This window comes from Mus pahari, chromosome 1 (genome assembly GCF_900095145.1).
Source record: "Mus pahari chromosome 1, PAHARI_EIJ_v1.1, whole genome shotgun sequence".
NCBI classification, from domain to species: Eukaryota; Metazoa; Chordata; class Mammalia; order Rodentia; family Muridae; genus Mus; species Mus pahari.
Genome location: NC_034590.1, coordinates 118,780,618 through 118,794,077, shown reverse-complemented (window position 1 = coordinate 118,794,077; position 13,460 = coordinate 118,780,618). Strand labels below are relative to the sequence as shown.

The 13,460-nt window shown below is 39.8% G+C and overlaps 1 protein-coding gene across 2 annotated transcripts in view; it reads right to left on the bottom strand.

The window, feature by feature from the left end:
- The window catches only part of Atl3 (atlastin GTPase 3), a 40,235-nt gene that overhangs the window by 18,685 nt on the left and 8,090 nt on the right, over nt 1–13,460 (bottom strand). For both annotated transcript variants that reach the window (XM_029538360.1, XM_021191267.2), the window contains exons 2-3: nt 5,264–5,478; nt 4,678–4,821 (exon numbers count right to left, since the gene is read on the bottom strand). In XM_029538360.1, the coding sequence (XP_029394220.1) occupies nt 4,678–4,821; nt 5,264–5,478 (359 nt within the window). The remainder of the gene's footprint in view (nt 1–4,677; nt 4,822–5,263; nt 5,479–13,460) is intronic.

Genomic DNA, 13,460 nt, shown 5'->3' with positions numbered 1-13,460 from the left:
ATGGGAACAAAATGGAGGAGGTGAGAGAGTCAACTAAACTAAGTATGTATGAAAAATCATAAGGAAACCTGGTACTTTATAAGCTAATTTACAAAGATAAGTCAGGAACTAGAGACAGTTCAGTGGTTAAGAACACTTACTACTCTTCCAGAGGACCTAGGTTCAATTCCAAACACCCAGATGGCAGTTTATAACCATCTGTAACTCCAGTTCCAGAGGATCCAATGCCCCCTTCTGACCTTCACATCTCTTCACATATATTAATTATATATTCACAGATACCAGTTACATATGTGGTACAGACATATACATAGGCAAAACACCAATACACATAAAATAAAAATTTTTGTAAACTTTGGATTTGATTTGAATAGACATTACTCCAAAGAAGTCTAAATGGCTGTTAAGTAACTGAAAAAAAAGTGTTCAATAATATTCATCACTAGTAAAATACAAATGAAAATCAAAACCACAATGACTTACCATTTCATACCTACTAAGTTGGCTACTAAATACACACACACACACACACACACAAAATGGAATTGGAGAGGAGATGGTTCAGTCAGTAAAAGGCTTGCCTCACAGCATGAAGACCTGAATTTGAGTCCCCACAACCCATGTGAAAATCCTAAAACTCCATGGTGTACACCTGTAATCCCAACTCTGGAGAAGCAAAGGCAGAAGAACCAACCCCTACAGCTCACTGGCCAACAGTCTATCTTAATTGGTAAACTCCAAGCCAATGAGACACTGTCTCAAAAGAGATAAATAACATTCCTAAAGATGACACCAAAGGCTAAGGCTCTGACCACACACTTCTACACAAACATATAAATAAATACATATGCACCAACACAAAAATATACACAGACACACACCCCAAGATGTCTCAAACAGGGAATGGGGGCTATTCAGAGGTATGTACAAGCCATCAAATAAGTTAATACACATAAAAAGAACAAATAAGTCACGTATATTGAACTCGGGAGACTAAGGAATCAAATTGGAGACCAGCTTTGATTTAAAAATATAATCTTGGGGGAGGGTATAGGGGACTTTTGGGATAGCATTTGAAATGTAAATGAAGAAAATATCTATTAAAGTAATTAAAAATAAGAAAGAAAAATATAATCTTAATCAAAAGAAAAGGAAAGAAAGAAAAAGAAGAAGAAAAAATAGTATCAAGTGCGAGAAACTAGAACCTCCTGCATTGCCAGTATGCACACAGGTTGGTAGAGCTCTTTAGAATATATTAAGTATCTTGTTTGTTTTTTTAAAGACAGTCACAGGAGCTGCTGAGATGGCTCAGTAGTTAAGCGAGTTTGATTCCTAGCATCCATATATTGGGCTCACATCCATCCATAACCCCAGTTCAGGGGATCTAGTGCCCTGTCCTGGCCTCTGTAGGACTGCATGCACACGATGCACAGAAATACATGCAGGCCTAACACCCATACAGACGGAAAAAAGTAAGCAAGTTTAAAAAATAAAGTCAGTCAGAGTTGCCATGTGATACAGAAACACTTCCCCAGGAAGTTCCTTTGTTGAAGACTTGTCCCTCAGCTCCTGAGTCTGAATGAGGTAACTCATGGTGAGGGTATTCATCTCATCAATGGTGACCCACTGATGAGTTCATACTGAATGGGGAAGTAGGTGGTTCAGGACATAACTCTGAGGCACATGCTTGCCTTGGCCACTCCTGTCTCTAGCTTCCTGTCAATTGCAAAGTGAGTTACTCTGTCCCACCCTGAGCTTCCCACCATGACAGTCAACCCTGCATAATCACGATTTCTGTCATGTACAGATTGGTCTCTAGCCCTCAGTAATAAACAGCTAAGGAATGAAATTTCTGGACCTGTGATTGAAATAAATCTTTCCTCCCTTAAGTTGTGTATCTCAAGTATCTGTTGCAGACACAAAAAGTAAACATATGGATATATACAAGAGACCTTCAATCTTAGAAAAGCTTGTACATAGATGGTTATGGTGGGTAGTATTTTTAATAATTTTTTAGATGTGTTTATTTTATTTTTGTGTATGCGTGTGGAGTTGTTATTTGGCTACTTTGTAGGTTTTTCTATCTTCCACCCTTCTCCACTCTTTCTCTTCTACCCTTACAACCTCTTAACCCTACATAAAAGAGAGCAAAGAGATCCCTGAATAAAATCACAGGTCAGAAAGGGGACTACATTATCACCAGACTATTTCCTGCTGATTAGAGGCGCCAAGTTCCTTGGGGCAAGTTTGATCTTCACTGTCAGGGTATCTAAAGTCTTTCTGTTGTTTCTTCTTTGGGCATAACTACTTAACAAATCTCTACCAACAGCAACCAAACAATAACCCGACAACATTTACATACCCTCTGTAAAGTCCCCAGAATTCCAAATATCACATAATGGCAAAAACTATCTGCAGCTGGCAAAATTATGCTTCTGCTAGAATATGAGGCAAATCACAGACAAAGAAGCCCCATATTTGCACACCTGAGATCAAAAGGAAAACACATTCTGGTAATATTTCTGTTTTTCAAAGAACCCAGGTCCTCTAAAAGAGCAGCAACAAATGTTCTTGAGCCACACACCTAATTCTCTAGCTCTGAGTTTTTGTTTGATGGAAGAGGTTAGTTTAGACAGGATGTCTAGCTAGCCTGAAACTCATGTCTCAGCTTCCCAAGTACTAAGATTGCAGGCATGTACAGACAGCATTATTTATAATACACCAAACATACACACAGTCCAAATAGTCACAACTGATATATTAAAAAAAAGTATAGTATTCTTATACAGTAGATATTGTTCAGTCATGGAAGAGAGTAAAGGATTGATGAATGCTATAAGAGAATTAGGCTGAATAGAGGCCAGACCCAAAAAACACGTATCATTTCACTTATATAACATAATCAGACAGCTCCATGAGGAGATGTAATTGAGAGATAGAACACACTAAGTTCAATCCCCAATACCAAAAAAAGACAAGAAGACAGGGAAAAGGTGAAGATGACAGGAAAAAAGGGAGAGAAAGGAAGGTGAAGAGCAAGCCCACCAAGTTCTCCAACCAGGCTGCCCCTCCTGACAGCTCAGGCAATAGTCAATTAGTAGAGATGAGGAGCTGGAAGAAGGCCTCTTTTAAGGAAATAAAATGTTTTAGAGTCAGATGGTGATAACTGTTCAGCTTTATGTTTATACTAAAAACCATTGAATCAGACACTTGTACAGGATAAATCCTGAATCAGCAGCGTAATATCCAATTAAACAGGAGTTTACAATCGCATGTGTCTGCTAACTGGAAAATGAGACTAAAGAGGAAAGAAGAGGACTTACTGGAAGCTCTCTGAAAAGCAGAAGCTACATATGTAATCAACATTGATAGAAATGGTCTCATGTCACAGACTAACACAGTAAACTTCCAAACCACTTTTTTTGTTGTTGTCTTTAAAACAGGGTCCCACATTTTATAGCCCATGCTGGCCTCAAATGTGTGCCAATCTTCCTGCCTCAACCTCTTGAATACAGGGATTTCAGGCACAAGTCACCATGCCAAGTTCTTTTATGTACATTTTAAGAAGCCCAGGCTGGCCTCTAAGTTGTGACCTAAGACATATGAATAACACATACAGCTCTAATAGTTGCTTTCTTTTGTTTTACAACACTTTTGTTTAACATTAGAATGGCTTTTTCATTAAAGGAATTCAAAAATGGAAGGAAAGTTTGAGTGAGTAGACAGCTTTACAAAGCAAAAATTTTTATTATAAAATGTATATCGACACCTCCCTGCATCAAGCTTCCTACTTAGTAAAGGGTTTAAATAAGTACACTGTAGGATCTACTGTCAAAATAACTCAACAGGAAAAAAGAGCAATTACATTAGGAGATAGGAGTTATCATGGATTTGAAAGGATCTAACTTATTTTTTGATTGGATTAACACAGCATATGTTAAAGTTCTCATCTAGTGCCAAGCAAGGTAATGTGCACCTATGTGTGGGGGATGAGGAAGTCAACCTTGTGAAGGAAAAAGGAGGATGGCGAGCGAGCAAGGCACCACAGGCTCGAGACTCCTCTAAGAGTCCTGATCTGCCTCACATGGCATAGATCTAAGACTGTTCCCAGAACACCAGTGAGACAGCAAAGAAGAACCGAGGCCATGAAGTCAGCTGCTTCCCCTGTCTTCATGGAAGTCCTAAGAGGTGAGGACACTCCCCCACATGAAGTCAGAGTAACCTCATCAGGCATGGCTTTCATTGGAGACCAGTGATGATGTGTTGAGATACAACTGGACAAGGATTAGGAGGTTGGGATTGGTTCAAACACTGTATATAAGCTTATATGCTGGGCAATAAACTGAGATCTGCACCCTAATGCTGGTCTCCAGAATTGGATTTCCCAGGCTTCATCATGTGACTCCATCTCCTCTCCCCATACCCACGATCCCAGAACACAGGCAGCTGAAGGAGCCATCTCAGGATGATTCAAGGCCAGCCTAGTGTTACCTACCAAGTTCCAGACCAACCTGGCAAACTTATCCAAAAACCAAAAAAATTCCTATCTCAAGAAAGCAAAAGAAACACAAGTTTTCATTTAGTTATTCTGTTATAATGTCTAAATCTTTTGTTTCTTCTCTTTCTTTTTTTTCTTCCTTCTTTCTTTTCTTTCTTTCTTTATCTTAACATCCTTACCTTTTTTCCACATGGCTTCTTCACAGTGAAAACTTCACTCCAAATCTGAATCCCAGTAGTTTCTGGATCAGAGCCTCCTCGCCATGAAAATCCTGTCAGTGGTTCTTCTGGGTCACCCAACCAATTTGAATGACCACCTTCCTTCTACAGGAGAAATCAGATATTCTGTTACATCTTTGGTTTTACTTTCAGAGGCACTGGGAATAAAATACAGGGCCTCACACACGATAGGCAAACACTTGATCACTATACTACATACCCCGACCGCTCACCAAATCTTTATTTTTTTGCAAAGATTTATTTATTTTATATATATACATATATATATATATATATATATATGAGTACATTGTTGCTATGTTCAGGCACACCAGAAGAGGGCATCAGATCCCATTACAGATGGTTGTGAGCCACTATGTGGTTGCTGGGAATTGAACTCAGGACCTCTGGAAGAGCAGTCAGTGCTTTTAACCACTGAACCATCTATCTCTCCAGCCCCCTCACCAAATCTTATGTAATTTTATACATCAAGAATAATTCATGAGCTTATTTTTCTCACTTTCTACTTTGAAATTAACTTCCTTACCTGAGAATATAAGTATCGAAGCATAAAGTCCAGAATGAAGGATTTGCCCTTGCGAAAAGCACCAGCCACTGATACTACCACCACATCAAGATCTCGGATATGGTCTTGGAGGAGGATGCTGGCCAAGGCTCTCTCTTCTAGCTCAAAGGAATGTTGTTCTTTATGAACCAAAACAACCTGCACTGGACCAGGTTTTCCATTTTCCATGGCATCACCTATGCCCATTTAGAAACCAGAAAAAAAAAATTAAGTTTTACACACACACACCATGAAAAGAACAAAAGCTTTCATAAGGCACATTAACATATACAATAACCGTAATGACTCTAAAAGGAGGAGTATATGGGCTTTTCTGTGTATCCCTGGTTGTCCTGGAATTCACTTTGTAGACCAGGCTGGCCTCGAACTCAGAAATCCACCTGCCTCTACCTCCCAAGTGCTGGGATTAAAGGCGTGCGCCACTGCCCAGCTAACATGGTGAATTTTAATTTGGGGTTATTAATGGGGAAATAGATACTAATATCTTAGAAGGCAGATATCTGCCCAGTTATAGTGCTGATTAAGGCTTATTATAACAATAAAAGCTAAGGGCTGGAGAAATGGCCTAGAGGTTAAGAACACTGTTCTTCCAAAAAAATGCTTGAGAAAATTCAGATCCCCAGAATCCAGGATGGTTATAATTCTACCTTCACAAGGTAGACTCCACAGAGCAAGCTGGCTAACTAAACTAGCTATATATGTAAGCTCTGGATTTGAGTAAGAGACACTGGTCAACAAAGGTAAAAGAGTAATTAAAGATGATTCCTGATGTCAACTTTGGGCCTCCAAGTATACCTACACACACATGTGCCCACGCACGCAAGTGAGTGCACACGTACCACACACACATACACACATACACATACACATACACACACACACACACACACACACAGAGGAAAGGGTATTTTTTAAAAAAAATCTGGAATCTATTATGTATCTCAAGCTGATCTAAAACTCAATGTCCTCCTGCCTCAGCCTCCCAAGTGCTGTGATTACAAGCATGTACCACTACTTCTAGCTATCTTACACTAATTGTTGGCACAGCAGCAAATAAATTCAAGATCCAAATCTCTCAGATAAATGAACTGAGAAAATCTGGGCTGGGGATGGCAGCTCACTAGTAGAGCATTTGCCCACTGCATGCATGAAAGTCCCTGAGTTCCATTCCTATAATTTAAAAAAAAAAAAAGAAAAGAAAAGAAAACTCTGGGAAATTTATCATTTTTTTAAAAGATGTACTTATTTATTTTATGTATATGAGTATACTGTAGCTCTCTTCAGACACACCAAGAGGGCATCAGATCCTATTATAGATGGTGGTGAGCCAGCCACCATGTGGTTGCTGGGAACTGAACTCAGGACCTCTGGAAGAGCAGTTACTGAGCCATCTCTCCAGCCCCTGAGAAATTTATTCTTAAGGAAAAGCCAGTGTTAAAGTAATGTACAGAACTCAAAGAAGCTTACAAGACAAAATTCAACTGTGGCAGAGAAGACATTCCCTCAGTCAACAAGAATACTTAGAAGCTGTGTCTGTACAGACTGTTGACTTATTAGAACTGTAGTAATATGGAGAGGTTGGAATGTTCCAGATTCAGAAGCTAATCACCTTATCTGGACTAGCTTTAGCTCCTAGAACAGCCATTCCTTGTGTGATGATTTCCATAAGTATGACCCTCATAAATTCACGTGTGGCCTTATTGAAGGAAGTAGTTCACTGTGGGGTGATTTTGAGGTCTCTTATCATCAAGCTACACCCAGTGTGGTACATAGTGCTAGCTGTGGATCAAGATGTAAAACTCTCAGCTGCTCCTGCACCATCCCTGCCTGCATACTGTCATGCTTTCTGCCATGATAATAATGGACTGAACCTCTGAAATGGTAAGCCAGCCCCAATTAAATGTATTCTGTTATAAGAGTTACTGTGCTCATGTTGTCTCTTCACAGCAATGGAAACCCTAAGATACTTTAACTATCTACTAGTATCTGGTGACTAACAGATAAAAGGCTTTTGGAATCTATTAACTTAGCAGACCACTAGCTTTCACCAACCTGTTGTCATCAGACAGCATTTGAGGCCTACGGAAAAGCTTCCTCTATCTTGTACTTTTCTTCTGTACCCACCAATGTATTTTAAACTTGTCTTGATTTTTTTACATTATGTAAAACTATAAAACTTCACTCCTAAGATTTAGGGTAGTCTAAATTTATATTCCCAGATCATGGTCATTCAAATATGGCTCCAGAACAAACTATCTCTTATTCCTCTTTATAGTGAAAGCTGAGTTTTTGTGTCAACACCCTAATATTCTCTGATTTCTCTTTGTTATATAACACTGTTGGGTTTTTGTACATGTGATTCTCTTTGGGGGGAGGCGGTCATACAAAGCAATGGGTTACATTATGGCATTTGCATACATATGTACTTATGCAACCAAACAACTGCCACCTTGAGATGTTCAGCTGTTGGCCTCTTGCAAAATGATTATCCCAGTTAGGCTTGTTGAGTGTTTACACTACTTTGTGAAGGCTTGAGGAGGATCACAAGACCCTATCCTTAGTATCCAGCCACTACCTACTACTAGTGCTGGCTAGTTTTTGTGTCAACTTGACACACACTAGAGTCATCAGAGAAAAAGGCACTTCAATTGAGAAAATGTCTCCCTAAGATCAGGCTGTAGACATCCTTTAGGGAATTTTCTCTTTCTCTTTCTTTCCTTCTTTCTTTCTAAGATTTTATTTATTATATATAAGTACACTGTAGCTGTCTTCAGACACACCAGAAGAGGGCATCAGATCTCATTACAGATGGTTGTGAGCCACCATGTAGTTGCTGGGATTTGAACTCAGGACCTCTGGAAAAACAAATCAGTGCTCTTAACCACTGAGCCATCTCTCCAGTTGGGGGCATTTTCTTAATTAGTGAGTCATGGGTGAGTTATGGGAGACTGGTTGGTAGTCCTGAGTTCTGTTAAGAAAGTGGGCTGAGCAAGGTTCTATAAGAAAGCATGGGGAACAAGCCAACAAGCAGTACTCCTGCATAGCTATTGCATCAGCTCTGCCTCCAGTTTATTGCCCTGCTTGAGTTCCTATCCTGACTTCCTTTGATGCTGAACTGTAACATGGAAGCTTAAACTAAATAAACTTTTTTTCCTCCCAAGTTGCTTTGGTCATGGTGTTTCATTACAACAATGGTAACCCTAAGATACCTACTGTATGCAACTCTACCTTATTTGAACTAACGTTCTAGGTAAAGGCTTTCTAATTGGGAGAAGACCTATTGGGAGAAGGAGCCCTCACATCCCTGTAAGAAATCTTTCCCCTATACTCTGTAAGGAAGCCCAATAAACTTACCCAGTGTTCTCTTGACAGAATTGTACCTTGGTTTATGGTTGGGCCCTTAGGAGAAGTAGTAAACAGAGGTTGTTTATGGGATGGAATTTTAACAACAATGTATCATTACTGTCTAATTCATCCCCATCCTCTATGTAAGTTTTTAGCAGGACATATAACTGCCCAATAGAAATACATTTCCAAACCAACTTTGTGATCATATGACACGTGAAAGTTTTGACTAGTAGAGTAACTGGAAAAAAAAAAAAAAAATACAGGCAACTTCCAGATTTTCCCCCTTTCCGACTGGATAGATACAGAAATGGAAGTGAGTCAGTGAGGACCAGGCACAGGAGGACAACGCCCTAGAGCACTGGCACAGGACAGTCAGGTCCTAAACTTCATGCAGAAGTGCCCTACCAGTTCACTTTTATGGGAAAGAATGGTTCCTATTTTGTTTAACTCAGTAACATAGCAACTTTCAAACACAACCAAATCAAGTAACCAATACAAGAGTCTCCCAAGATTTTTATTACTAAGTTTGTTTATACACTAGACCTTTCAATTCCAGCTATTTTTCTATTTCAGCATAAATGAATGAGAATGACACATAGCCAACATGGGTGATATGCAGTGTTACACAGTCAAAGGCTATAATCCTAAAGATGCTGGTGGCACTATCAGCCAAAAGACATGAAAGTTAAGACTGTACAGGTGCCGGGCATGGTAGCGCACACCTTTAATCCCAGCACTCGGGAGGCAGAGGCAGGCGGATTTCTGAGTTCGAGGCCAGCCTGGTCTACCAAGTGAGTTCCAGGACAGCCAGGGCTGTACAAAGAAACCCTGTCTCAAAAAAAAAAAAAAAAAAAAAAAAAAAAAAAAAAAAAAAAAAAAAAAAAAAAAAAAAAAAAAAAAAAAAAAAAAAAAAAAAAAAAAAAAAAAAAAAAAAAGACTGTATAGGTTACAGGCAGGATGGAATAACCCAATGACCAAAAGATAGTTATATTCAATGAACTGCACCACAAGAAAAGTTAGACACTGCTGAGGACAGGGAGAATGAAAAGGAAACTGTTAATCTGTTGCCTCTCTTGGTTCTTGCAATACATTAGCAAGAGCAAAGAAAAGCATGTCATTATTAGTGTGAGAGCTGGGGTGACCCTGCATGCCCCTTCATTGGGAATATAAGCAGTCATTAACATCCTCTGGGCTAAAAGGGAAACCAAAAAACAAAAACAAAAAAAAAAAAAAACCTCATTTCGATCCCTCCCACTGTAGATAACAGATAAAGGGCCTTTGCTGATTTATCCTGGACTCCAGAATCATTAAGATCCTTAATTAGAATAACTGGAATGGGAGCCATCCCAGAAACTGTTGCCTGTGTGGGGGCAATGTTCTACTAGCTGGGCTGCTTTGTCTGGCCTCAGTGGGAGAGGAAGCACCTAGCCTAGAAGAGACTTGAAGTACCAGGGTGAGAGACTGCCCAAGGGGAGCCCCTACCCAATCAGAGAAGAGGGGGAAGGGGGTTGGGGGGAAAGAATGTGGGAGGGGGTGACAGGAAGAGGGTCAGTGAATGGGATGTAAAATGAGTAAGTAAAAAATTAAAATTAAATTTTAATTAAAAAAAATTCCTTAATTAAACCTTAGGGGTTAGATGGTTTGTCTCAGCAGTAGTGTGCACACTTGTCTAGGGAATCTAGGATATATAGTACTGAACAGAGAGAGAAAAAAAAAACCTGCCCTCATAGAGGACATTGGAAAAAAATACATATATATATATATAAAACTTAGAGTCCTGTTCCTTACCAGCATGCCCTTTCCCTTTTCCACCTAGCAGTCACTGTCTCTGATTGTTCCTTTAACTACATTACTACCTCATCCCTTAGGGTTGAACTCTTATACTTCTTTACATATTAAGTATATCATAGCCAGGCAGTGGTAGTTCATGCTTTTAATCCCTGCACTCAGGAGGCAAAGGCAGTCAGATCTCTGAGTTCGAGGCCAGCCTGGTCTAGAAACGAGTTCCAGGACAGTCAGAACTGTCCTGAGAAACCCTGTCTCAAAATATAGCCGGGCGTGGTGGCACACACCTTTAATCCCAGCACTCGGGAGGCGGGAGGCAGAGGCAGGCAGATTTCTGAGTTCAAGGCCAGCCTGGTCTACAAAGTGAGTTTCAAGACAGCCAGGGCTATACAGAGAAACCCTGTCTCGAAAAACCAAAAAAAAAAAAAAAAAAGCCAAAATATAAATACTAAGTACACCATGGAGACAGCCACATTAAAAGCTATCAAAATTACAAGGTATAAGGGTGCAGCTCAATGCAGAGAACAGCCTATGCATAAAGTCCTTAGTTCTAACCCTAGCAACACAAAAAATACAAAATAAAACAATTTATGGACTGATAGCTCAAAGCTAAGCTTCCATCTTGTAAGTACTTTCACTATTCCCTATACTATCCTGACTGTTCTCATCCTGCTTGTAAAATTCATTCTCATTGGTATTTCTACAGGGAGAAAGCTAGGGCTCATGTCTTATCTTGTCCTGTCTTAACTCCACAATTTCAAGTAGATGACCTATGCAACTACTTATTCCCAAGGCCTGAAATGCTTCTTGCTCTTGACCTAGAATTCAATTTTTAACTAACCTTGTCTGGATCACCCACCTCTCCCTCCGAGTAATTAGTTTAATTTTCATCTTATTGTGTGTCTGTGTGTGTTGTGTGTGTGTACGTATGTATGCTTGCACTGGTGTCATATATAGACATCAGAGAAAAACTTAGAGAAATTAGTGCTCTCTTTCTATTGTGCAGGTCCCAGGGGTTGAACACAGAACAACAGACTAGCAGTAAGCATTTTTACCTGGAAGCTATCTGACCTGCCCTCTTAAATAGTATGATAAAATAAATAAAAAAATAGGCTCTAGCATGAGGACAGGCCTCAATTTTGGTTTTTCTCTTCTCCAAAACGTTAAGTTCTATGAAGGCAGGATTTTTTTGTCTTTTGTTCAATGCTATGACGTCCAAGTTCCCAGAACAATGCCCACAAACAGCAGACAACAAAAACTGTGACATAACCAAAGCCTATGACCTTGTCTCAATGTAACTCTAGAAAACATAACCACTTCAGCCTCCATTTATAAACCTAATGCCCAGCTGCAAGAAGGGGGAAGAGTAAGAACAACAGTTGCTTCAAACCCAAACTATGCTAGATTATGTGTTCAAGCCTAGGATGGCCTATACACTGAGGAGCTGTCTCAAAAAACAAAAACAAAAACAAAAAAACCTAAAGGCTAAAGCACAGCATCTGACATATATTAGGAACGGCAACTGAAAACCTCTACTCAGGACAAATCTTAGCATGCTCTTTGGCATCTCCCTGCAGAAGCTCTTTCTTTCCTTACCCTTAGTGCCTGATATACGCCAACGCTCTTCTGTAGTCTCCTGTAGTTCTTACTCTCTCACTGAGCTTTTTGGGAGAAACAGAGGGTCTCAAAATCAAAATGTAGCCAAGGCTGTCCTTGAACTCCTAATCTCTCTACTTCCACTTCTCTATAGGCATGACCACTATGACCAGCTTCAATGAGCTCTTTAATTTATAATTTTAACTCTATGCTCATTTTTTGCCATTTTTCTACCCTGTATTTTGATGCTCTAACTCCCCTCCTATCTAACCTCTGAAGCGACATGTTCAAAGGCCTAAGTATAGAGTCACTAAACGTTCCACTCATACTAGCAGGAGGAATATGTGCAAACACACTGACCTGAAGAGTCAGGAGACAAGTCCTTATTCCAGTTCTACAACTCAGCCTCTGTGATCTGACTGGTTCACCTTCAGTCTCCTTTCAAAACGCCCCAGTAGTAACACTTTACAAGTCTACACTTAGTATTTCAAAATGTTTCCTCTCAATTACCCGTCCAAGCCCTCTGCATCCCCACCTCATCTCCCTATGTGCAGTGTATTACCAAGTCTTACCATCACTTCTCTCTTCTATAGCTTAGCAAAGGTTATCTGGGGGCATTTTTATTTGAGCTTTTGTTTTTAGACAGGCTCTTGCCCAGGATCACCTCAAATTCTCAATCTTCTTGCTTCAGCCTCCAGCATTACAGTGCAAGGATTAAGGGCAAAGATCAGCACTGTAATGAGGCGGTCCGCAGGGAAGAGAACTCTCTATAACAATACCAAAGCTCTGGCCCTGGGTCTGCCCTGAATAAACCACTTCAGTTCAACATCTTCATTTGTACTACAAAGCCAGGCAGAAACTGTTTAGCTCTAAAACCTAACTGCTACTTTTTTGGCTTTCTGTTGGTTTTTTTTGGTTTGGGGTTGTTTTCAGAGACAGGGTCGCACATTGTAGTTCAAACTAGCCTAGAACTCATGACAGTCCTCCTTATTTGGCCTCCCAGATATCTGTTAGGATTACAGGCATGAACTACCAGATCTGCCTTATCTCTCAAGAATCTCAAATTCTTGATTTCATTTAATCTCAAGAATAATATCCTCCTTTCCCTTTAAAGAAACAGTTATTTTCCAAAGTACACATCTGCACAGAAACAATACATGATACTAGAGATTGTAAGACATAAATGTGGACAACAGATATGAGATTTATGAAAATATGCAAAAATCTGGCCTATCTATAGTTACATCCATATTCACATACGTAAACTTCAAGAAAATAAATAGAAACACTGTTATCTAATTACTGTTGGAAACTTCTCATGATAACTGTCAACATTTTAGCACGTTAAAAATCTTTAACGAAAAAGTAGTCTAGGCCAGGCGGTGGTGGCACACACCTTTAGTCCCAGCACTCAGGAGGCAGAGGCAGG